This window comes from Triturus cristatus, chromosome 3_1, assembly GCF_964204655.1.
Source record: "Triturus cristatus chromosome 3_1, aTriCri1.1, whole genome shotgun sequence".
Taxonomy (NCBI): domain Eukaryota; kingdom Metazoa; phylum Chordata; class Amphibia; order Caudata; family Salamandridae; genus Triturus; species Triturus cristatus.
The window spans coordinates 322227265-322254313 of record NC_140583.1 but is presented as its reverse complement, the minus strand read 5'-3'; the positions used below and the strand labels follow the sequence as shown (position 1 = coordinate 322254313).

At 44.9% G+C, this 27049-nt stretch overlaps 1 protein-coding gene across 4 annotated transcripts in view; it reads right to left on the bottom strand.

Moving 5' to 3' along the window:
- The window catches only part of SHF (Src homology 2 domain containing F), a 378180-nt gene that overhangs the window by 112922 nt on the left and 238209 nt on the right, over positions 1-27049 (bottom strand). For 2 of the 4 annotated variants that reach the window (XM_085644027.1, XM_085644028.1), the window contains exon 4: positions 421-588. The exons of the other annotated variants lie outside the window; for them this stretch is intronic. In XM_085644027.1, the coding sequence (XP_085500153.1) occupies positions 421-588 (168 nt within the window). The remainder of the gene's footprint in view (positions 1-420; positions 589-27049) is intronic. 4 annotated transcript variants of the gene reach the window in all.

Here is a 27049-nt window from a genome sequence, read left to right as displayed (position 1 = left end):
AATGCTTGCACTCTTCAAACCCTCAGTAGAGTAACGGGGCAACTACCACGTCATTGCTTCCACTACAAAGAGTTCAACAACTCACTAATCCTTCAGTGCACTCCTTGACGTCAAAGAAAAGCGCAAATACTTCAGTAGCATTAAGACTATGTAACTTCGAAGGAGAGTTCCATCAGCAACATAAACAGAAGAGACTATTTTAGACTATTGAGTCAATATCCATCATCAAATATATTAGCAATGGACTGATTATGGCGCGCCCACCACGCGGGACCAACATTTGCGCTTTCTTGTATAGATGGGATACAACATACGTGCAATGCTGCAGTTAGTGGTGACAAGACCAGCACTCTATGCATGCTTTGTGGGGAAGCGGTTACTGGGCATGCAGCATAGCATGTTCAAGACATTCAAACCCACCAGTGCTGTCTTCAGTGCTGTGCTGCGATTGGAGGTGCGGCGTCGAGTGCTGAAGATGGAAGTGCTGCGCGTTGGGGCCTGCGATGTCACCCTCGGGATTGCTTGTGCCACTGTCGAGCTGCCCCACTGGCGGTGGCCACGGCAAGTCCTTGATTACTTTGATTTCAACTGGTTGGTGTCAGCAGTATGTGATGGAAAAGGGAGGAGAGAGACAGGGCAAAAGAAAAACGCACATTGAGAATGGATGCAGTTTTAAAGTACAAGAGTTCTAGAAGAAAAGAGATGGGAAAAGTAAAGTCATGAGGTCCGAATATAGAGATGACAAACCTAGATGCCTTGTAGTGGTGGGATGTGACAACTTTTGCACCTCCTCCTGCCAAGGCTATCTGTATCCCAACACATATCCCTGATTATCCAAAGCAAATTACTGTCCTCCTAAAACATTACAGCAGGAAACAGGCAATGTCAAACCAAAGCCATGGCCAGACACCCTACACAATAAGAGTGTCACTGGCATCACAATTATCATTCAGACCACGAAGTCCTTCAACAAAATTCCCAATAAAATCAAGAAATGAATGGGCAGAAGAATAAAGCGATCCTCTACAATAGGATGCATGTGACGTCACCCATCAGGCTGGCCAGAGGAGCTGAAGTAAAGTGCTGAAGTAAAGTACTAAAGTAAAAGCCACCATGCCAATCAGTTAAAGACCAACACATCTACAACCACAAACCAACCCTGCACATTTCAAGGAAAAAAGAGAACAAAGAGACAGAAAAAGAATGGACATGAGAAAGAGAAGAGAGGAAAAAGGAACATTACGACTGGGACATCAAACCTTACAAATGCATTCATTGGCTAACTATGATGGTAATCAGCACCTCCATCTTTAAGGAACCCCAAATCTTTGCTTCATTCTACTGGAGCTTGATCCTGGTTGTGTTGTCATTCCAGTGGGGCTGACTAGGATAACTTTACAATGTATTTGCTCTTTAGTTTTTATGTTTGGTCTGGACTATAAAGTTCCTTAATGCAAGTTTTTTTCACTGAATTCTTTCTGTACTGAAACCCTGCTTCATAAACCAGGTTTAGCAGATTAAAGGTCAGAAGTATTGGTGCGATATAAACTGTTTTACAAAGTGTCGATAGTCAAATTCCCATTGATCTCAGCGGTTATTTTCCCCCACCATGTTCTGTGACCTAGTCCAGCAGGTTTGGGGGTCAAAGCACTGTTCCATAGAATATTGTTTTGTAAAATGTGAGTATTTCCACACCTCTGGGTTGTGCACTCATACACTTGGGTCTTACTCTTCTACAAATCTTTTTGTCGATCCAAAGTTACAGATCCGAGATACTGTTTGTCAAACCCTATAAAGCAGGCTGACAAAAATGCCAGTCATTCCTTAGCCAATCAGATTGGTGTGGGTGGGTTCAAAAACGTTAAGCATGATAAACAATTATATTTGTTTTCCGATTTTAGGAACTGTGCTGACCAATAAGTTGGCAATTTCTACCAGTACAAATATTTTACTGAACCAGTGCTTTATATATTTGCATTCAATCTACTGAATAGATTTACACCAAACCATAAACAAGCATTGGCATTGTGAATATGTCTCACCTTTGTAACCTAATCGCTTTGCCAATGGTTTTTAGCCCTGCAGCACAGCAACTTTGCTGAGGCTAAAGTAAAAAAAAAAAAAAAAAAAAAACATAAGAAAACAAAATAACCCCCATTAAAGTCTGAGGCAGGCGCTTTTTTTCTGCTAGTTAGTGACCCAAGTTGGATAGGTAGCTACCAAAAGAAAACAAAACAAGCAAAAGCTTTTTTTTTAAGTGGGCGAGGGAACAGAAGCAACACGAGGGAGGATGAGGATAACGGGAGCCACATGGGGACGGTAAGGGAAGAACAATGCAGGAAAATGGGGAGAGTTGGGGGGGGGAACACTGAAGCAATATGGACGCAAGGAGAGGGCAAGAGAACACGCAGGAACCAGTGTGGAGGGCGAGAGCAACACAAGAGTGGGGAAACGCATGCACTCGAGTGGAGTGCTTCACACAAAAAGAAAGAAGTAGTGCTTGAAAAGCAAACAGTGGAAGCAGCGATGTCAGCGGAACAAATCTACTGCAAAGAGGAAATGCTCCACGAAAGAGGCAAACACAAGATTGACAAGCTGGAACACAAATAGGAAGCCGGCAAATGAAAGTGACAAATACAGTCAACCAATGGTAAGTAACGGGCGGGCTCCAAGCTCCTCTATGTTTTTGGTAAGCAGCAATCTGCCTCGCAACAGACAGCACACGTGCAGTCTAGTAGGCTTGACCTAAAAGGGGCCTAAGTCTTCCTGACAGTCTGGGTACTAATCTGCACAACAGATTTTGCTGTATCACAGGACTAAAGTGGACATGGAGGTTTCATATGCACACCCAGCAGAACGTTTGACCAATTGTCACTGCATTTGAAATGAAGAACCAAAGCAAACTTTACCATAGATGTCAACAGGAGAAACAAACATTGCCTATTCAAAAAACATATTCCACAGACTAATGGCATCATCCTTGAGACTCCAGGCCACTATTCTGTGGGTAGGTAATTCTTTCATGTAATCTCGAGACATTCAGTCATTATTGCAAGCATTTCTCACCATCAGTTTGCAAATGTAAGAGATGATGAACCCTTCTCTTCAAAAGAAGAATTTTAGTTTTTAATTACGCTAGTATTTTAATTATGCATTTTTAATGATGCTCTCCCCCTTCCCTCTCCCCCGCCCACCCCAGCCCCCAAAGTGTGCTATTCCGAAAACTATTCTGTTTTCTGTATGCCCTTCTAAATAGACCATCGCTGGGTTTTTTTCTGCCCGAATAATGTCCGATTACGTGATTGAATCCCAAACTGTTCTTTTTCCAACTGAGCTCTACAATTTGCACGGTGGAATATTCTCTGATAAAAGCACAGCATGGCAGTTTTTTTCTGCAGTTTTAGGAGGGGCTATTGTTCCCCAGCACATTGGATTTTATTTTAGCAGTGGTTGGTAGGCTAATGAATTTGGGAGCGAAGCACCTGCTCCGCATCGGAAGGCACAGGAAGAAAGGAACAGACTTTAGAGCAGGGGTGGCACCTAGGTGACTCCACTCTATTGCACGGCGCCACCTGGTGACATGCAGGCGAATTGCTGGAAAAGGTTTCTGTATTATGTCTGGCATCTGGGCAGTATTCCAAGGTGAGGAATTTGAGGTTAGAAACAGCCATCTGAACATTGAAGTCCGCTCTACTGGCTTTGCCAAGGCTGGTGGGAAAATAGCAACAACAAAAAAATAGTTTTCTTTATATAATGAATATAAGAGATAAAGAATGGAGTGTAACAAAGAGCATGATTTTTGAATGTACTTTTCAGTTGTAAAATAGTTCCAGGTGCATTCAAATAAGTTAAGTTAGTTAAGTTCGTGGCAGGGGAGATATTACACAAAATAGTCAGTAGCATGAAGTGAGAAATGTATTGCTCTGGGTGGAACCAAAGACCACTCTATGTATATTGTAAACCATTAAAAAACATAAGCCGTGCAGACAGTTGGACTCATGTCAGACCTAAAAGGCTTGATAAGTAGCCTTTTCTTTTAGTGCCACCGGCTGCTTTCTCCCCCCATCTGAGGTTTTTCCATAATGCTTTAAAAACGTTCCTTTTTCAATGCATGGGCTTCTGTTTTTCTCTGCAACTACAAGTGATTTATTTTGCCACATGCACAGTTTTAAATGTTGTTACGATCTGCAGAGCTGGCCAATGCCTATTAGTGTGAAAGAAGCTAGCTTAATAAAACCAATATGCTATCACTTCAGGGTTTGTGGACAAACATTTTAATTCTATGCACATCCCTCCTGACCTCCATCAACCTCATCTTCTTCTCCCTAATGTACTTATTACTTTATTAATAAACATAACTTAATGGTTCTCAAATTATCCACTATGAAAGAATGAAGAGCAGAGGCAGCCCTGCTGAGAATCAAACCTATAAATGCAAGCTTCCCCGAGATGCCAGGAGAGGACACTAAACTCAGAACAGTCACTCTTCCTATCCTTCACCCTCCAGTCTCAACACAGACCTATAAGGTTAGTGGAAGGCATTACAAAGTTTCTGCAGAACTGAAGTAAGCACTGAAAAAAACAGGCTAGAATTTATTCTCATCTTTCCATGTTCTCAGTTCTATAACCCTTCCTTCAACCTTCACCCCATCCCATAGACAAGGTGTAAAGCTGGAGACAGTGGAATAATTGACAGTGTGGGGGACCAGGGGTAATGAGTGAGCCTATTTTAAGTTTTGCCAGTATATTCTTTAACAACCCAGATCTAACATATGCTGATGTAGGTTCCCTAAATCAGATTGGTAATTATCAGTTTCTTTACAAAACAATGAAAAGCAAAGAAAATCTTTCACTTGCACACCACAACCTTTACTCGGAGCACCTTACAAGGATGCAAGGATTGTCAGTTACCATCTGAGAGGTTCATGATGCGCAAAGGTGTTGGTTGGTAAGCTTGCCCACAACTTAGAAAAAGAGGGATTTTGTCAGAACCCTTGTTGCAGTGTTCCGCAATGCATCTATATTTCGGACACATCTGTGGGATGTGTGATATTGAGTGGGTTTTTTGTTGTTTTCTTTTTAACTCCATAGCAATTTTGCAACATTATCCTTTTAATGTGAAATGTGGATTGCTGGTATCTCAAATTACTTTTTTCACACAAAGGAATCGTTAACATATAAAAACGGTCATGATCAAGTCGGCGCTATACATGCACTGATCTGAACTTTGCCGGGCTGAGCATTTTGTAGGAGTGACCTTTCTGTCCAGCAAAGCCCTTCGATGAAGGTGCACGTCGCTGACATCTGTTTTAAACCCTGAAGTGCCCACGGTCGAGTGTCCATCAGTGACGCTCATCACAGAGTAGAGCGGGGTCAGCAATTCTCAATGACCCCATCCCATTCTGTGACGAGTGAGAGAATGCTGCCTCCTCCCATTGGCGGATTTTTTTTAAAAAGTTTGGTGCATACATAATTATGGTACATGACTAAGTGTATGCTTTAAATAAGTGTCTGCATACATGCTCATGAATGGTGTTTGTGTGTGTGCCTGTTTGTGAATGTATGGGTGTGAGGGAATGTGCATGTACATGGGTGAGTATGTATGTGTGTGCATGTGTGGGACCCAATGCCCTCGCCTCCCCTGACTGCTGCAGGGGAGCTGGACTTGGGCTCGGCTCACGCATTATCTAGGACACCGTAGGGAGCCATTCCAACGATTGACTAGCATATATGCCCTAGACAACCAGGACAACCTGGACCACCATTCCCCAACACAAGACCAGCAACACCATGGAGAACTGGAACAGGGCTCCGATTACTCAAGACCTTTTTGTTCTTTTTGATGGATCTCCGCTTATCATTGTGGAAGTCAATGTCTCACGTGTAACTGAACACATCTCACTCAATTATTTGCCAGATGTCAAATGGCAGTGAGTGGCACCTTCAAGCAGCCCAAAAGATCCGGCGTAAAATAACTCCCATGAAGCCCAACTGCAGGTGAATGGAAAGGATTAGAAGTAGGCGGCCATATTCGAGGGGGGCACTGGCTTAGAACAAACAGTGGCAAAAAGGGAACAGAGCACTCGAGGACAAACAGAAGCAGGAAGGGCTTCAGCAAGGTTACTGGATTAAAGTCTTCTGATAGTGCAAACTACATACACTTACAAAAATAACAAAATCGAAAAAAGACCAGCATCGAAACGTGTGCATTAAGTACCATGCAAACATCAATAACCTAATTTGCTACAGGCAGCGACGGCCCGAAAAGATAGATAAGGCATGCTATCATTGGAGTGAATACAAACATCTAAGTGCTTACCGACGGCCTACAAAGAAGTGTAAATGCAGCCTCCTGGCTATCCCACTTTGGTCTTAAATTTAGAAAACCAAAAGGTTTATGTGCTCGGTGAGTCCCTTTTGTTTACTTCCTACTCCATAAAGTGATTCCATATTGTACTCATATCTCATAAATGACAGTGCACTCCAAGCAATGAAGTATCCGCTGGGTCTGATACAAAAGCAGTAAACCAGTCAACGGGCAGAGCATTCTGGGTTACTATTCCGCTGAAGAAGACCAAGGTGATATCTCACCTGGTGCTGCTAGGAGTAGATGGAGGGAATCTGAAACAGCATCACGTGTACAGCAAATCAAGAAGATCTGTCACGCTGTAGATCATACGTACAATTGCTAAATTGTATGCGCAGCTTATGCTAGAGAGAAGCATGATTATGTAGTCTGCAGGCTGGTGTTAAATGGATGATTGGAAGGAGGGGGCATAATTTTATCACTGCTGGAGCTTTCCTTAGCTAATTCACTAATATGCCTACTTCAGAAAATTATTTTGGTACTTAAATCAAGCCCCCATAACTGTTATCTGTTGGAAAATGCTTACTTCTGTAGGGCATTTGGACTCAGTCAACTGTCCTTAGACAAATTAATCATGTTAACAGAATTCATTTTATGTAGAATACAATTTGGAGATTAAGGCAAGGTCAGGGTGCTGCGATAAATTGAGCATAAACACATAACCGATATTTTATGGTACAACCCTGAATTATAAATACCAACCAGCCACACTGTGACGCATAAATGTAAAACTCCTTATTCTAGAAGAGCAATGACAGCCAACCATCCAATGCAGGAAAACTGTGAGAAACTTGGGCACAACCATCCACACACACTAAATGCTGCAAAGAAGCTGGAACTCAGTTTGCCTTCAGGCGAATCTGTGCAAATTCCTACCAACGAATTGAACATACTCGCTGCTAATCTCACACAATCAAACACCAGTACCAGACATAAGGGACTGACAGGCTTCCCATAATCCCATTTCCGTAAGAAAAGGCACTGGGATAGAAAATGTGCTGAAATGCCATGGAACCCATAGCTGTCGATACAAAAATGGAAACAACACAACACACTACGACATCGGGTGTTCGGGTGGAGGTTCTCTATTTTTGCATTATGTGGATGAAAAGTACTAGACTGTGCGGCAACTCAGAAGTCAACATGGTCTTGCTTGGTTGACGGTAAAGGCGGATATACTTGAAAGGCTCTTTATGCTTCTTGTATAAAATTGTACACGTGGCAGGTGAACTTTGTCCTTCAATGATACTGGGATGTACGGAGTCTTCCTACACCCTGTATGTGTGGCATGAAAACTGAATGTTACTTCCCCTCAGAAAAAACGCCGACACCACCGCTTGCCCGAGGCACTGCGTATTTATAATACATCTTAAGGTCTTGCCGCACGTGTACATCTCGCCAAATAAACACTCCCTGACGGAATGCGACACCCCTCTAACAAGACGTCAAACCCTGCGTGGAATTATAATGAAAGCAATTTAACCTTTCGGGCTGTCGTGCCCCAGAAGGCTGGGTGCCCAGTGACACCGCTGCCTTTCACGCTTCCCGTGCCCTCTCGACAGGCACTGTAACGTGGCATCAGCGGCCCATGATGATTCAGGGCCTGACACTGAGGCGGGAAAGCCAGGCTGAGCGGGAAGAGCGCGAGGACGGAGCGGGGGGAGCGGCGGGGTTTATGCTCTGGCTCACGAGGCACCTCTCCTGTTTATACTCCTCGCGTGTAAATATGCATTTCAAGGGCACCGCTCTACCGCCCGCGCTCCCCCAGGATCACTGCCTGCAAAAACCAGAGTTGCACGTTTAGAGGGCTGCAGGGCAGCGGAGCGCTGGGAATCTGGACTCCTTCAGCTTCCGGTCGGCAATATACGGTGCTGTGGGGCTCGAGAGCTGCCTCGCGGGGGAGGAGGGCTTAGGCATTATAGCACGTTGTTTATAATTACAGCTCATACAGGAATAGTTTTATGTTGTGCAAAGTAAAAACTGATGGCATAACCTAGTCTCTTTAAATTGTAGTAGAAATGTACCTTCCTCTTAACTGTTCTCTGCACACCTCACAAATGCAGCGATGTAGGGACTTATTTCCTCCCCACCTACTTATAACGCAGGTGTTTGCACGCTGGTGAAACCCAATTACACCGTAACAGCAAGGTAAGCATGGACGAGGCTTCTTCTGCGAATCCTTGCTACACTCGCCTCCTACTGCCCACCCTGTAGCCATGCCCACACCCCAGGATGTTTTGTCTAAAAACTGTTCCAACTTTAGACTTTTTGCAGTCCAAACATTTTGACCGCCACCCAGTAGCCAATGCCATGCCCCTGTGCCTCCTCACAACCCCATACCAGCAGTCTCCCTGTCCTCACACCCTGACCTAGGCACAGCGTGCACACTGGCTCCTTCAGTCTCACAGCCCTATATGTATACTGTATTTGTATAGTGCAAACCTAACTGAAGGGCAGCGAATCACTGTACAGGGTCAAAGGCAAGCATACAAAATGCAATAGCAGCGATGGCTGCATTCTAGCAGCAGAAGTGTAGTGTCATTTTATTGTGGTGTTCTTTCAAGAGGTGCGTCTTCAACTCTCTCCTAAATTGGAGCATCGTTAGGGCGGCCCTGACGTATACAGGGATTCTGGTCGAGATCCTGGGTGCATAGATGGAAGAGGCCTGCTGCCTCATATTCTTTTAGTTTTTGCACTTCTAAGTCTCCAGTCTTATGGCTTTCTGGCCGTGGGTTTGCGAAGAGCTACGGGGGAGAGTGAACTTGTATGAAAAATAAGCCGGGGCACTGGCCATCATGGTTTTGTTAACGATTCATCTGGTTTTGAAGATGGTACAGGCTGGCAACGGAGCAAAAGGAGTTCCCTCAGGAAGGGAGCAATGTGATCGTATTTCTTAAGGCCCTGGATGAGACTTGCTGCAGAGTGTAGAATTCCCTTAAGTGTGGCCACTGTGGAGTCTGAGAGGACACAGAGCATGGTGTTACCACCATCCAGATGCAACAGTACAAGGGCCTGAACAACAGTTCTGAAGTCACTTTCTGGAACAATACATTTCACTTTCTTTTATAGAGAGAGCTGGTATAAGGCTATCTTTCTTTTTGCAGTATGTTGGTTGAGGGAGAATTCAAATGACCTAGCATTCAGTGAAAGTTAGAGTTCAAAGTTCTGAAGATTCAAGTCATTAAGCCAGGTTTGAACTATTCATGCTCGTTTATATTGACAAAACAGGAATAATGTCTTGTTGGTATTGAACTTCAAGTAGGTGCTGGACATCGAGGTCAGGATGAGGTGCATGGTGAGTCTTGGGCGTTAAATGTCTGAAGCGGAGGAGACTCCAGCAGAGTTGTGTATCGTCAGCATATTCATGAATTATTATGGTGTTGTCTCTGTGCAGACCCCCAAGTACTCCCCTGTACCAAGGAGGCATCAAATGCCATCCTAACACATAACTAGTTTGCAAGAACTCTGCAAATGAAGGACGGTATTACCGTATGCCCAACTAGGACCATGATGCACTGGGACTTGAGTGTATATCTTAAGTCAAAGATTGGCTGAAGGAGAAGGAGCAGAATATCTTTAAATATACATGTGAATACAATGTCCATAGTACAAAGAGATCAGAAAGTGTGAGAGAGCTAAAGAACAGTAAAAGCCAAGAAATACACATGAAAGACTTTAAATCTGGATTGATGGAGGTCAGAACTGTGTAACCTCTGGAAAAGATGTGGCCAGTGTGGGTTTGTGTTTGTAGACAGGAGTCAGGCACTACATTTCCAGGGCAGTAATTTTATTTTTTAAACTTGTCTTTATTAATGAGATTGCATCATATCACATAGCAGAATTCGTCATATGCACGTTACAATATGTCAACCGTATTTACCCATGATGGTGTTCAGCAATCTCCACTCACCCAGTGGAATACTATACATAGCAATGCACATCAATCTTTTATGGATTGGAGAAAAACAAAAAGTAACAAGAAGCCATAAATAAACCAATAAACATGAGAAACTACTGGCAGTGACTGGTGGCATAGCCCAACCTGTGTGTATGAAGTGTAAGTAGGAATTCTTTTTTCTCTCAGGTAGACTGTGTTATCTGACTTGGTATTTGGGTGAGAGGGCCATTCGTGTTTCCTGCACTGGATGCCGGTGGGGTGTGGTTCGGGGATTGTGTAAGTGTGACCTCATCATTCTGGTCTGCCGTCAAGGACATTCCTAATAACATTGTTCCCCACTCTGTTAGGTCTCTCTCTGCATTCTCATCCACTCTCACAGCTATGAGGCGACAATCTTCGGCCACACCCCACTCCCGCATATCTTCTCTCCATTTGCCCAGCATGGGGGGTGGGATGAGGGGGGGGGGAGGTGTGGAGAGTTTGTGTCACCTGACTCCAATACGCTTGCAGTCGTATACAACTCCAGGTCATATGTAGGATGTGGCAGGGTCTGTGCCGCATCGGGGACAGGCTGAAGTTAGCCCAGGAATAAACTGCGCCCGATGCTGTGGGGTCAGAAATGGGCGATGTAAATAATAGAACTAAGTAAGCTTGAATTTGGCATTACTAGTTGCTTCTGCCACCTGTGCTAATGCCCTTTTCCATTCACCCTCTGTCAATGGGAGCGGTAAGTCTGCCTCCCATCTCCACCCAGAGCAGTAATTTAATGCAATGTTTACTCATACTAAAACTGACAAATAATTACCGCAAAAATGAATCTGGTCTTGGCATTTTAGATGAAAAGGTGCTGTAATTCTTCTGATGAAAGGGTGCACCAGGGTTTGGGAGAGGCTTTTTTCCGGTCCATGGAGGACTAGGCCTGGCAGTTCGGGCTGGACTGTTCTCATGAGGCACAGGGTCAAGACTGATATGCATACGGCGGGGTCCAAACTAGGGTGGTGAAGTGAGCTAAAGAACAATGATGGATTCAATCCAGATCTGTGACTGAGGGCAAGTGTCTGAAAAGTTTCAGCACTCCGTCCATCATCTCCTTGTGTTTGCTTTGTAAAGAAGTAAAGGCCTCTCACCATGTCAGCATGTCTGTATACTCGTCATGTACTGTTTATCCACTTCGTAGGAACAAGGGGAACGTGGATCTATCTTTAGCTACATAACTCGCGAGACTCTAATCAGAAGAGCAATGCATTATTAAGACCAGCATTGGGGCAGCTGTAAAATGCCTCTCCGCGACCAGGAGTGCTACAGAGCCAGTGTCTCATGCTTAATTTGTAAAATAATATTGGCAATGGTCCTGACCAGGGGGCCACTGCTGCTTGCACCACCCATCGTCCCATACATCGCTAACAAAACTACTAATCGTCTCTCTCTCCCCTGCAAGTGTAACAGTTCAGATAATTCCAGGTCCCCAAAGTTAAAGGAATGGCTGGGGAGGCAGGTATTAGTAATTTTGAATGTATATTGTATTCATAAACAACCGTTCTGCTCATCTCTAAATTAGATGAGCAGCGCCACCATACAGCAGACTGTCGTAAGTGTGGTGTTGACAATTAAGTTCCGGTGTCGAGCAACAGAAACCACAGGCTCAAATTAAGCACTGCGAAAAGAGATGGGCAGAGGAGACCAAGGTCTATTGATGGTAAGTAGTAACTGGGGAGGAAGGAAGGAGAATGTCTGGTTTTAATATATTATCTTCAATATCACCTCTCAATATATTCTACTGCAGAGATTCGGTGAATTATCTATTGTGGAGAAAATTAACTGCTAATCTAATCTGACAGCACAGAGAGGAGCGGAGAGATAGAAGCAGCTACAAGGGCAGCTAGGAAACAAAACAAAAAAAAAACAATGAAAACGAAGTCTATTAGGGGGGAGGAAAGCTTGTCATTTCCACATAACAATCTACTTCTTGTATGTCCAACCTATTAAAGTGGCATTGCTAAACAGCGCGAGAGCTTTCATCCGCTTACTGCGCACCGGGCATTTCACGTGCTTTCGGGCTAATTAGCCCAACCTATCCTGGAATAATTCACTTAACAGTTTCCTTTTGCTATTTCTACCTGGGGTATTTCCATTGTTGGAATGCAGTGGAAGTGGATTTTTAATCTTTTCTAATAAAGGAGATTTTGTGTCACTAGAGCAAGCTCTGTGTAGCCTGACCCCATGTGACTAAGGGACAAAGGGTCGCGCATTCTTCTGAAGGGCTTATGCGCCACGCTTACTGTTCCTAACCCGCAGGAGCAGCCTCGCGGAGACGCATTTCCTTCAGCTCTCCATTCCTGAGCAAAACACCTTAAAGCTCTCGCCGAGCTCTTCGAGCCATGGGAACCCACCAGCGATGAAGGTCTTATGGGATTTCCCAGCAGCCTGAAGAAGGATTACACGAAGCGGCATGTCCCTAGTACCGCCTTCTCCTGAATTCCAATAGAGGCGAGTGACGCGGAATCAATCACGCATTCGTTCACTACCCATTAGCAAATTTTTTGCTAACTTGCAGCATTTCAATGTAATTTATTTCCTAATACAGAATGTGGAAACTGCAGCAGGACATATTTCTTTCTGTCTTCAGGTTGTAATAGGCTGAGACCACAAAAACACAGCGGACACATTATTACCAATGTACAGAAAAAAATATGAATCCAACGGTAGCCAATTACTTACCTCGTCAGTTCTCTTAACTAAAGTGCTATAGTGCTGTACCACAGAGTGATGGGAACTGAACACTGCAGCTAAGCATCACACGCCGACATTGAGTAGCTCATGCAAAGCGCCTATGCCCTACATTACAGTCTATAACCTGCAGTGTATTGGAAATTGGGCATTTAACTGCAAATGGGGAGGGTTGATGTACCCAAAAAACACAAATGAATCCTCGAGCAGGGGGCTGTTTGGCTCTCACCTCTTTTCTTCTCCACTATCAATATGTTAAAACTTTAAAACAGGAAATGTGAGAAGGGGGTGGGCGCACAGGCAGATCTCTAAGTACTGCTGGGCCAAACATGATGCCAACCCTAAAACTATAGAATAGGCATAGTGTTAGCAGGACACAGGCCAACCCACCCATGCGATAGGCTTAGAGTTTACACCTGTCGGTACCGGCATTTGATAAGGGACAAGAGCCTCCTTCGCTCGTACTATCCAATCAAGGATTTCTTCACGGAGAAGAGTACATTAATCGAGTAACTTTTGAGAAGAAAAACAGAATTAGAGCCAAAAAAATGCAGCTTTAGTGCCATCTTACCACAGGTTAGTGTGTTGGGAAGGAGGTATTGTCCTTCATGCCACCTATGTCAAATTTCACAAACCTGCTCACCAACTCTTTGCCAGTCATCAGGTTTCAGGGGGAAGGTGACAAGTATTTTCCTTTATGTTTGTGGAAATAAGTACCTTGGTAATAAAGTCAGGACAAATCCCAACATTTGATAAGGTTTTCAGAGCACAAATCTTAATCAGCAAATCAAACCTTTTTCAAATGCAAGCCCAAGGCAAATACAGTGGTAGTGAATCAATTTTCTTTTAAAAGTAACTTTGAGGGCAAGGAAATGAGCTGAGCAAAAATCTATATCCTATCTAAAGCTGGATGATAAAGGCACAAAATGAGGATGGTGATGGTGGGCAACCTTATTTTGGCAAAAACAAGTGCAAAATGCATCACAGTGAATGCAACACTTAGGATTCGCTTTAACTAAATCAATTTTAATAAAAACAAGCATTGGAAAAGCCAATATGTCTCACATTTGCAAGATGAATGTAAAGTGAAGTATCCACAAGTGTGCATGCTTCCGTTTTGCATTCATTAGCACTTTAAAAGCAAACACATTGGCATAGTCGATAATTGTCACTCATACCACAGAAGGCGAAAGTAGAGGAGGACAGGAGAGAATTTGGGCAAGGAGATGTAAAATTGTTTCACATGCATTCCAATTACAGCAGAAGAAAAAACACGCACTAGAAAATGAGCATTGGCAAAACAAATAGGGCTACCAAAGGGTGGTGGGGAGGGTGGAGGTAATGTGGGAGGGGGTAGGGGAACTGGGGAAAGGGGAGCAGGGAGGGATGTCCGCAGTGAGGGAGGGGGGATGGGGAGCAGGAGGGAAGGGGAGTAGGAGTGGGGTGGGGTGGGGTGACAGGAGTCGGGGGAAGGGAGCAGGGTGAGGGGAGCAGGGGGAGGGGTGAGGGGAGCGGGGGGAGGGGATCAGGGTGGTGTTAGAAATAATAAAAACGTACCTTTAGCCACTGGCCGCCTCCCGTGCCGCACCTCCTGTCCTCTTCCTGGTCCCAGAAGCACCTGGGATGGACTCCCATCCAATCCTCATGCTGCAGAGCAGCGCGGGGATTGGCCTAAGCAGGCTGGAAAGACGCTACGCTCAGACCAGGGAATGTATGGGGTTTCTCCAGCCAAGCTGTTCAATGCAGCCTGGCTGAAGAAACCTAAGTGCGCATGTGTGTTTTAGCAGGCCTGAGATGGCCAGCCAAACACATATGCGCATTTAAGGAGTGCACATAGCACTCCACCTCCCCCCCCACCCCCCTCCCATGCCACGGCCTGCCCCTACCTACAGTGCTAGCTCAGAGCCAAAAAATGCAAAATAAAAATATGCTAGAATATCGTTTTATTTTTCATTAGCTGGCTCTGAGGCAGGCAGTTGAGTGCCGCTGTTTGCCAATGGTTTCCCTCTGATCTCTGATGCTCTTTAGCACAGCTAAAGAAAACAAAATTCAAAAAAGATGGCATCAGGTGGTGATCACAGACTTTGTAGTTGCGTGCACCACACTAGTACCTGTCTTCAAGATGATGCGCCTAATTCATTTTTTTATTTACCAAATCAGATCAGAAAAAAAACAAGTATCATGAAAGAGGATTTTTTTCCTTTAAGTCCGATTGTGGGCACCAACATACAGAGTGCAGGAGGGGTAAGCAACACGGAGGAAGCAGGTAAGGAGGAGACGCAACGGTGTAACAGAGGAAGGTGCGGTTGGTAGGATGTAAAACAGAGGGGCTGGTGAGGTGAAGGAACCGATGAGAACACAACATGGAGCTGGTGGGGGAGGAGCATACAAGCAAGTAAGCAAAGGTATGATGCCCAGCTCCCCGTCCATAGTTGTTGAGCAAATAGCATAGGTTATAGCTCAGATGTGGTTTGGTTTTCATTATTTGCTATAGTTTCTAGTGATTCATTCTCTTTGTATTTCAGGCTCAACAAAAAAAAAGAAACCAATAGGATTGGAAGGTAAAATCTACCTGCCCTCTGTATTTGTGGCTACCTTCTTAGAAGCTCCAGAAGGATTTGTTAGAAATGTCCACTTTTGTCATGGATCTATGGGGTCATGGTATAAGAAAGGTTTGTGATTCAGTCTGGTCCAGATGGTCTAGCCAGCAAGATTGATGGCATCTGCACCCCTTTACAGGATCGTTTGCTTATGAAGGACATAAATATGTCCTATTCCATGCATGTTGCTGGACAGAATTATCAATTCATGTTGGTCAGTGATTTTGGAGCCCTTTTATCTAGCCGCAGATAAACTTACATAGTAAACACCCAGTTGCTTGTTGGTGCTAACTGTCACTGGTCCACATGGAAGAGCCTGGCGACTAAGAGTGAAATGAAAAAGGCAGTTTTCTAAGGCTTTGCGCAAAAGTAAGAGATGGTTGTGTGCCCGAAGGGAGTTGTGCAAGATACGTTGGCTACAGAGATGGAAAAGGAGTGACCACCAGCCCATTGGCGGTAAAATCTGGGAATCTCTAATGGTGTTATGGGATGTAAGAATGTGAGTGAGACAATATTGATGGAACTTGAGCTGGTGATGTCAAGGGCCAAAACCATGAAAAGCTCAGAACACCATGCAAAGAGATTTTTAAAATCCATGCTGGGATGTGAAGGCAAGACAGGGATTTATGAGCCTTCGAAGAGGTAGAACTGGTGGGAAGACTGACAGAGAAACAGGGAGAAGCATTCTACATGTGATGAAGACTTGAAAGAATGTACCGGGAGACTAAGAAAAATGCATTGGAGTAATCCATGTGGCTTAGATTTTTTTGCCGGGAACACCAGATAATGGGAAGGAAGAAATGGAATTCTGTATAAAGACTTTGAATGGCTGAGGATTTGCAAACATCAAACTGCTCAGCATATGGAGAAGTTAAAGCACTACAAAGTTTGCTCATTTGTGAATAGTTTTGGGATGTTTATGTAGTTTTCAAAGTCCATTAAGGTCACAATCAAGTTTCCAGTTGGAAAAACTGCCTTGGAGTGCTCTGGTCTACAAACTTAGATGTACTATAAAGGTCACATATAGACCATTCAGATGAGGGCGGCCGTTTTCAGGCATGAAAAAGAACTCTAGTTACTTTTCCAGTTGGGACCTTCACTGGCCAGGATATCTCCCACCAGACCCTAATTTGCCAAATGTACTTACATAACACTTGTAAAACTCAATTTCGTACAGTCTCTGTGGCAAGCTGGGTCCAGAATATATAGGACATAGAATACTTGTGAAGAAGGAGCAACTGGGGGCAGCGTGTGTCCAACCCTACGAGAATGGAGACAGTTTTACTGAAAGGAAATTAGCATTGTGCCACTGGCTTTTGAGAGTTTAATCAACAGCTTTTGAATTTGATTTATTTTTGGATTGCTGTGAACATTTTTATGTTTCAAACTTGATTCGCTGCGAAGTACGCTGAAATTAAGATTCTCCAAGAACCGTATGCCAAAAAGCAATACTTATAACATGGACATGTAGAGTAACCCCTTTGCTTTCCTCTTGCAGTAAGTTGGATACCACGCTTTGTTTCATGTGTGATAGGACAGCCAGGAGTGGAAGTTATTTTGTGCGTTACAATTCACAGTTCGGTTCCTAAATTCATTCTTTAGACATCTCTTTAAAACACATGTACCAAAGGGAAAAGGCACAAACCTCTGAGACTGGATCACATTAATTACATCATAGTGATTGAAGATAGAAGGCCTCAATGAGAACAGTTCTGTTAAGATGAGCTTTACATTTGAGATATTGGTCTGCTATTGCCCAGCTCGTTATTATGCATCCGTGCCAACTACAACTGTCTCAACTGCACCTCATACAAGAGTTATTGTACATATGTATCCCATAAAACCCATACAAGTCTTCTTTAGCCTTTGTCTAACCAACTTAAGCACTCATCCGCCCCGTTCCAATCACTCCACCCTCGGTCCACTCTATGCCACTCTATCGCTTGCCCATCTACCTCATGCTTAACGCGGTCCCATCCACTCAGCCACAGCTTCCCCTAGCAGCATCATATGGGCCACAGACATATGCACACGATACTGGCATCAAATTTCTTTTCATAGCAGTTTTCTTTCTTCCATTTTAATCTGCGTCTGTGCTTCAGCGCCGAGATAACCCATCAGGATTGATTTGTTGCGCTATATCAAGTTTTGGTCGCATCACATTGTGAAATCACAGGTTTCGTAGTTCAGCTTTGAAAATGAGCTTTCTGTGGGAGCCATTGCATGTCCCCTTAGCCTTGCGAGGTGGGTTGCTCTCACTCTGTGCTCGACCATTGATCTGTGGAAGTCTTATGTCCTCTATTGCCCTGTAATGCAGGGGAAGAATAAGATGATACAAGGACAGATGAAAACAGCACCGAAGGCATTTAAGTCCACCCGCGTGGTGGAGTTGGATGGGTTAGGCTGGAGAAATGTACAGGCAGAACCACTGTTCTCTCAGGGGCTCTGAGCTACTGTACCAGACGACCTTGCCCTAAAAGTCACACATTGTACCACGAGCCAGGTCCATGTCACAGAACACAGACACTGGAGCGCGTGGAGCCTGAGAAACTCTGCCAACATGAAATCTTTATTTCATTACACAGTCCGTGTCATTTGAAGAAACGCTGAAGTGATTTCATAGTTAAAAATAGGCTCCATTCCCATGTGGTGACACAAAAGATAAACTGTTCGGTTTCTGTGCTTTTTGTTTGTTAAAGAAAGTCATGCTGCAAGTTTGGAAAGTTGGCTTGGGTACCGGCCCAGAAACATCTGACACGGAGGAGCCTAGCAAGGGTGCCTTATACTTCAGCCATTACCTAACGTGAACCTTCGGAAGCATACACTTTTCCTGTTTTTCGCTTCTGGTTATGCAGTGCACTGTTTATGTGCGACCCTCTCAAAGGAGGACGTGCAGTCTAACCCACTCAAATGATTCTTTCTGAACGAAGATTTGCCAACCTGAAGGGAGCCATGTTTAAATGGGACAATAAGGCCCTCCGCCAATATCCTCTTATACTGGGGCAACACACCAGTATGTAGTATGGGGGCAATTTGGCAGATTATACAACACAGTGAGAAACATGCACTTCTTCATGTGCACGCACCCTGTACTCCTCGCTCTGCATGAACTGCCTGCCCACCTCCTTCTGTGCACACGTGCCCTTGAAAGGACACCATGTTCAAGACATGAAGCATGCAAGGCCAGAGACCGACTGAGGCGTGCGAGGCCAGAGACCGACTGAGGCGTGCGAGGCCAGAGACCGACTGAGGCGTGCGAGGCCAGAGACCGACTGAGGCGTGCGAGGCCAGAGACCGACTGAGGCGTGCGAGGCCAGAGACCGACTGAGGCGTGCGAGGCCAGAGACCGACTGAGGCGTGCGAGGCCAGAGACCGACTGAGGCGTGCGAGGCCAGAGACCGACTGAGGCGTGCGAGGCCAGAGACCGACTGAGGCGTGCGAGGCCAGAGACCGACTGAAGCGTGCGAGGCCAGAGACGGACTGAAGCGTGCGAGGCCAGAGATCGACTGAGGCGTGCGAGGCTACAGATGGACTGAAGCTTGTGAGGCCACAGGGGCTGAAGCATATGAGGCCATAACATAACATGCTATCAGGTATCTTGGCGCTGAATAACAGATGTTTGTTGTTACCCAAGTCAATGGTACTCATTATATCGACCTCAGATGGATGAAAGGCTGAGTGGACCCGCCGGAATTTGAACCTGTGACCATGAGGTGGAACACAGGCCGCTGCAGTAGACGCATTAGTCCACTGAGCCACCCATAGATGGACTGAAGCGTGCGAGGCCACAGGGACTGAAGCGTGCGAGGCCACAGGGACTGAAGCGTGCGAGGCCACAGGGACTGAAGCGTGCGAGGCCACAGGGACTGAAGCGTGCGAGGCCACAGGGACTGAAGCGTGCGAGGCCACAGGGACTGAAGCGTGCGAGGCCACAGGGACTGAAGCGTGCGAGGCCACAGGGGCAGAAGCGTGCGGGGCCACAGGGGCAGAAGCGTGCGGGGCCACTGGGGCAGAAGCGTGCGGGGCCACTGGGGCAGAAGCGTGCGGGGCCACTGGGGCAGAAGCGTGCGGGGCCACTGGGGCAGAAGCGTGCGGGGCCACTGGGGCAGAAGCGTGCGGGGCCACTGGGGCAGAAGCGTGAGGGGGCCACAGGGGCAGAAGCGTGAGGGGGCCACAGGGGCAGAAGCGTGAGGGGGCCACAGGGGCAGAAGCGTGAGGGGGCCACAGGGGCAGAAGCGTGAGGGGGCCACAGGGGCAGAAGCGTGAGGGGGCCACAGGCGCAGAAGTGTGCAGGGCCACAGGGGCAGAAGTGTGCGAGGCCACAGATGGACTGAAGTGTGAAAGGCCACAGAGGGGCTGAAGCCTAAACGAAGCTCCATGCATCATATGTGAGATGGTTTCATTCTCATCCTCCCAGAGGCTCACTCAAACACTAGAGGGGCTTGCATAGTACCTGCTTATAGATTTGACTTTGTACGTAAGATCTCGTTGTCCCAGGCTAAATATGCACCTGTTGTGCTTCTAAAAAAGTAGACTGGATTCTCCAATATCTGCCCCTTTTATTTTTTAAAGTTTATTTGACCTAAACTTAAAATACGCCTGCTACTCCTTTAAAAAATCATAAGTGCATTCACATCTACTTTTAAATGCTGAAACACAGCAAGTGAAAACCTTTAGTGAAAAACATTCTATTTGCTCGCTGGTTGCCCAGTTTCACAGAATATGCTGTAAAAGATTGAAAACAAATGGAAAAATACAATCCGCTCTACTTCATTTTGGATGCAACCTAAAATAAAAAAACACCAGCCTGAAGCCATCAGTCTGATCAAACTGAAAGTTGATGAACTTCCAAAATCAAAAAAAAATCACATTTCCCCAAAATGTGAGAAATTAAAAATCAAAAAGAAGCACAAAGGTGGGCAGAGACATAAAAGAATGGTAAAAGAAAACAGGTAAGAAGAAAACGGGTTGTAGTAATCCAGAAGTACTAATGCATAAGTACTATGGTATTAGTAGGGGTAGAGGTGTGCGGCAATAGTTGCCAGAGGTACTAAGGTATACATGGGGGAGAGGTGGTATGGTAAATATAAGAGTAAAATTACTAAGTATAGGTCAGGTTAGATGTACTAGACATATAGAGGTACTGGGTATGGGAAGAGACTTTGCTAAAACAAGTGTTGCAGTATTAGGGTTTAGAGCGAAGCAGAGGTACTAGGGAAGACGTCTTGGTGTACGTATTAGGGTACAGGCAAGGGTAGGCAGCCTAAAGCACAGATTAGGATTGAAGCTTTATAATATAGTTAGAGCTGGTACGGTATATGAAGGGGTAAAGGAACTGGGCTATAAGTGGAGTAGATATGTACTAGGGTATAGACCGTGCGGGTAGAGGCACTAGGTAACTATAGATATTCTTTCTAGCAATAATTTCAATTTTAGCAATACTTGTGTCCCTGCAGTGATATGTGGATTAACAGAGTCAGTATGGTGTATATAGGGGAAGGCAGTCACGAACAGGCAGGGATAGAGGTGATGGGTAAAGATAAATAATTTAGAGAGTAGAGAGATAAAATGGAAAGGGTATGGGAAAATTCTAAAGAGAAAAAAAAACCAAGGGAGCGATATGTACCCCTCCCGCCCCCCAAGAAAAAGACAGAAGGTAGACGCAAAAGGAAGAAAGATGTATGAAAGGCCCCTCTTCCTCAAAGTAGCGGAAAATAATGGCGTAGTGTGTTCCTAGAAGAAAAGATCACAGTTCTTTTTCTTCAAAATAAAGACTGTTCCCCTGAATGGATTCAGCATATTGAGAATGATGTTTTTTGTTTTTAATGAGAAAACAGGTTTGTGGAGAAAGTTTTTCCAGAACAAGTTTCCTTATGTGCGTTTTTCATCAAATAATGCACAATCACTTCATCATTAGTATACATTTTAACCAGGGCCACTGGAATCATGCAATGTTGCATTATACGCACAATTATGGATTAGCCACATTTAACACATAATCCATCAACTGCTGCCTAATCTGTTGATTTTAACAAAAAATCGTTTCTAGCTCAAATGGATCAAACGTCACAAACAACAAAGCCCACGTTGTTGTGTAGTGCAAGGTGATTCGCGAAGGTTGGCAGGTCATCTTTCTGTTGTGGATTGCTGTATTTTGGGTGTCAGACTGGCACTAATGAGGTGAAACCTTTGCCCAGATAGTTTCTCATTATTTTGTCATTTTTACAAGTTAACACTATCACAAAATCGAACGCATAATGCCATGTAATTTAGCTTTTCTTGCCACATAATTCAGTAAACCTGCCACAATTTGATCCTCCCCTGAAGTTAATTCTAGTGGCTCTGAGTACAACTGCTCCACATATATGCTTTTAAATATCAACTGATCACGGAGTAGTGGGCGACAGAGTTAAAACTGCCCAGTAGAACAACAGGTAGAGCCTGAACATCGCTCACTGTTGTGTCTATTGCCAAGAGGTAATGCTAAAGCATATTGCAGGTAATCTACCTGAAATGTATGACTAGTCTGTGTACACAAGCTTTGAAAACAAATAATATTACCTATACGTGAACAGTTTCTAACTGCATTCAGACTTGGGACACTTTGAAAAAGTTCCACATTACTAAATATATATTGCATTACAACCCATGCAGCCCTGGACTCATCCATCTCTAGTCACAGGCCCAGTTCCTCCTGTCTTTCATCCCCCCTAGGGCTGTTTTTTTTTTTTTTTTAAACCAGCCGGTGTTTCTGAATTCCAGCCCGGTAAAATATTCAGAAAAGCAATGAATTCATGTAGTTTATTTTCTCTTTATGAAACCTAAAACTAAAAAAACAAACTCCTACAGAAAACAGTTACAAAGTAAGTGAGAGCTGTTTACATTGTTTCAGAATGATTATTGCAGCAAATACAAGGAGCAGGGGCGGAGCTTCCATTAGAGCAGCAGCGGAAGTGGCACCGGGGGCCAGACGTCTGAGGACCCGCTAAAGCCTGATTATTGCTGTATTTTACAAATCAAACAGCAGGAAGGGGTGGGGTAACACCCTTCCTTGCACCATAACACACTGGCTACTTACTGAAGTTTAATTGTGTTACAAAAGAATCCTGACAATTTGACAAAAATTATTTTTCTCCTCTCAGCGCTTGGCTGCTCTGGAATAGCCGACATTTTGTCCAAGAAAAGTGGCAACTCTAGTGCCTCAAATTCCTTTCATGGTAGCCTCAGCGTGCTGATGGCCAATGCTCCCTTCCTACCCTACCCGGTTTAGTAATAAGCTACTTAAATCCTAGAATGGCTGCATGACTCACTTGTATGAGACCATCTGTGGATTTCACAAATGTGAATGTATCCATCCTTCGGAAAAGGCACCAAGCCGGCGAAACGCGTCATACACTTTAGCAAGGCCATTGTTCACACTAGTCACTTTCCATTACAACAGGCCCACATCAAGCAGGATATACTTACAAGACATCATTTACTTTAAGAAGTTGTTTGTATATTGTATAGGGTAAATATGCAGAGCTTATTTTCCACCTTGTTTAAATCTCTATTCTCCATCCATCCATCACAAAATATAAATCCTTCCTCCCAATTGTAGAGCTCTTTTGTCTCCGGCCATCATCAGGTTTCAATAATTTATCGACGTTTTTGCATTTAGCCGCAGTAAATGGAGCATCCTTCCAACACAAAGCTTAAACTCTAGCAGGCGCAGGGATTACATTGGCTAGACGGTGCAGATGGTCAATGTAGCCTTTGATAATATTCTTAATTTACAATTTATGATATAGTCACAAATCATATTTATCGCTGCTGTTTGCCAGTTTTTTCTCACTACCATCAAAACGTTAAGATTACATCCCCTGTGCGGGTTCTAAATACTCTGATATTAACCCTTGATTTTTCCATCCTCGGTCCAGTAATAGTTACCGCTGGCCTGTTCACATGCTATCACTATTGCTCTATGATAAAAGCCATTGGGTGTTATGCTGAGCACAACAAATAATAAATATATGGTCTTTATTGATAAGGACCACCTTTAGATATACTCTTAAGTGCAAGAACTAAACTGATGTTGGCAAAACAAAGAAGACTCCTATCGGTTTTTGGCACCAAGCTATGGATTTGCTGCCGAGGGATTTTACGGATCATAAGAAAATCCATATTTGCTGCTGTTGCATTTATAAAACCTGTTGCTGCATCTAGTGTGACCTGAAGGGCTTTGACATATTACATAGAGGACGTGGAGGCATAATGCACCAACTGCACGTGACTGAGATGGTCTTTAAAGTCTATGTGGGTGACCACAGATTAACCATGGCAGAGCAGTCAGGATGCTTGTTATCTATGCTTTCAGCACTGACATGTGGGCCCTAGGAGTGCGCAGGTGCCGTGTGTGAGGATCAGAGGTGTCCTCCAGTCGTGGTGCAGCGATCGTTAAGTGCAGCTACATCAATGAAGGAGTTTATGATGTTTACCCAAGTAATCACCAGGAGTCTAGTTTGATCATTAGAGTGTTCTTGCATTGGTAGATAGGCAAAGGGGATCACAGTCTACAGATCAATACTCAGTCCCATAGATGTTAGGATGGTGGTCGCTTTACATAATTTCAGGTCGGCCTATGTTGGCAGCTCCCTACGAACAGCCGTATGGTCATATTGCATGGCTAAGGCGAGTGAGTGGAACAAGCTAGGTATTCAGTGCCTTGCACAAAGTCACATGGTGCTGAAGGTTCTTTAGATGACCGAGTTAAGGGGGGAGGAGGCTCAAAGTGTTTTTCCGGGCGTTGCACAAGTTTTTTATCCTCCAACTAGCAATCTATCATACAAAGGGATTTCAATACAAGGGACCTCTTTGAACAGAGGCTTCATCTTGGATGATATGCATGACGTTGATTCTGGAAGGGGTTCCCATGGCTGGTGAGGAATAGGGCCTTTAAGGAGATTAATCATGCCCCTGTAAGCTGGCATAATATTGGCATACACTGGAGATGTAGACTTCTAGATGCAGGCAACAGTGTTCCCTGACTCTTGAGGTAACTTTTCAGTGGTGCCAGCGTAAAGTCAAAATGTGAAATGACATCAAAATGTGAAATGACAACGGTGACGGTCCCTTGAGTGACAAAAACCCAGGACGGGGACACAGCAACAGTTCAGATCATAGCAGACAGGGGCAGGATAATCCAGAGCAGCACAATTCTTGGGGGCGAGATTTAATTAGCGCCCACCGAGATGCAACATCAATGCACTGAGTAGGAGCAAGGGCGGTGTGTCCATTAGGGCGCTTGGGCATTGCCCCACCTTTGAGGCACGAGTCGAGTTACAAGCGTGCATGCGTGCCTTTGCTGCCGTCACAGTCTCTCAATCTCACTCACTCACCGGAGGCAGTCAGCTCAGAAGGGGGCATGGCGGGGCAGCCGCAGCAGGAGTTCAGTGCAACTGCAAGTGCATTGACTATGACGAATGAATCAGGTGGTCGGCGGTCTGCACAGCAAGAGTGCGTGCGCATGTTCTGTTTAGGGCATAAAAATGTTTGCGACCAGCCCGAACATGCGCACTAGGCTGCTCATTAGAAGAGCGAGGGTTGTTCCATGCCGCTCTTCTAATGAGCAGCCTAGTGCGTATGTTCGGGCTGGTCGCAAACATTTTTAGGCCCTAAACAGAACATGCGCACTACTGCTCAAGCCAATCCTGGCGCTGCTGTTGGAGCAGCGTCTGGATTGGCTGAGTCGCAGCCTCGCAGGTGGTATTTGCCACCAGCGTGACGTCAGTCTCCTCGTGTTCCCTTGCTACCACGGGGCGGGTGATGGCCCGGGAACCGGCTGAACCTGCAGCAGCGGCCAGGCGGGCACCAGCGGGGACCCCTGGTCTGATTGCAGGGTAAGGTTTTATTATTTTTTCTTTTGTGCCGTTTTTTATTACCTGGTGGTGCTGCATAGTGTGCAGAATAATATTGTGCCATGATGTCCGACTGAAGCATAGGTCTTTTTCTTATTGCACCCGATGTGTCGTGAGGAGAAAACTATGTAGCCTTTTGAGAAAACACTCAAAGTCCTGGCGCGCACTTTACATTGTCTACATTTTCTTCGAATGCGAGAAAAAGGCAGAAAAGACCTCAGTAGGAATGACGCCGTGGATTATTTGAGGTAAACTAGCTAGTGGGTTGTAAGGTCTCTGTCAACATCTTGTGATTCTGGGCAATTTTAATAATCTCCCTGTGCCTTTTAAAAACTGGTGCACCACTGTGTGACTGCACACAGAAATGTTTCTGAAGGCAGCTGCTAGGCCCTGCTGCAGGCACGCGCACCTCCGAGAAGCATTGCAGCAGCGTGTATGCTTCTCGGTGCTTGCCAGCAGGGCCTAGCTTCAGAGGCATTTCTATCTACAAGAAATGTTATGTACTGAAGCTATGGCCCTGCTGGCTGGCACGCACCGAGAAGCATACACGCTGCTGCAATGCTTCTCGATAGTGTGTGCCAGCAGGGCCATAGCTTCAGAAACATAACATTTCTTGCAGATAGAAATGTTTCTGAAGCTAGGCCCTGCTGGCACGCACCGAGAAGCATACACGCTGCTGCAATGCTTCGACAGTGCGTGCCAGCAGGGCCATAGCTTCAGAAACATAACATTTCTTGTAGATAGAAATGTTTCTGAAGCTAGGCCCTGCTGGATGTGGCGTGCCGATATTGAATCAGCCACTACCTAAAAGAGGTGTTTGTAAGATAACTGGCAACACAAAACATAACTGAGACTAACCATTTCTTTCATGGTCCAATTGTTCAGACAGTCATGGGAGATCCGAATTAACAACAGTTTTAAGAGTCCTTGGCACAGAAGACCCTCGAAAAATATCTGGTATTGCCTGTGTCCGGTCTTGTCGAGCTTGTATACCAATAATGCATTCTGTTGTAGGATATGAGAAATGGAGGTATCGTGATAGGCAGATCTTTAAATAATTTTTTTTAAATGCATAGGAGTGTGAGATCTCCCTATAAAAGCGTGTCACTTTTTAGGTCTGGCAGCTTTTATTTGTTTATTGTGAAAGCTTCTTCTGTACAATACCAATGCTTAGATTGCTTTAGGATGAACCTGTTACATTTTAGTGGTTGCCTTTCTTGTCAATTTAATTTGCCGTAGGGTTGTTCTGGCTCGCTCGCTACCCTCGCTTGCCGCGGTGCACTCCATCACAAATTTTACGCCCCGCCAATTTCAAATGACACCAGCCGTTACTGAGTAGGAGGAGGAGTTGATGAAAAAGATTTAGAGCACTTGCATTTAAAACTAGTTTGGAGCACAATAGTTCAGAGGAGTAAAATACACAGTATCATTTCAAGGCCGCCTATTTCAGAGTAGCACAGAGCATGGGAGTAGAATCCCAGCACAGTGGTCACTCGGATGCAAACTCAGCACAATGGGTAAAAAAAGTAGTTAAAGATGCTGTATTCAAACCAGCAGAGTT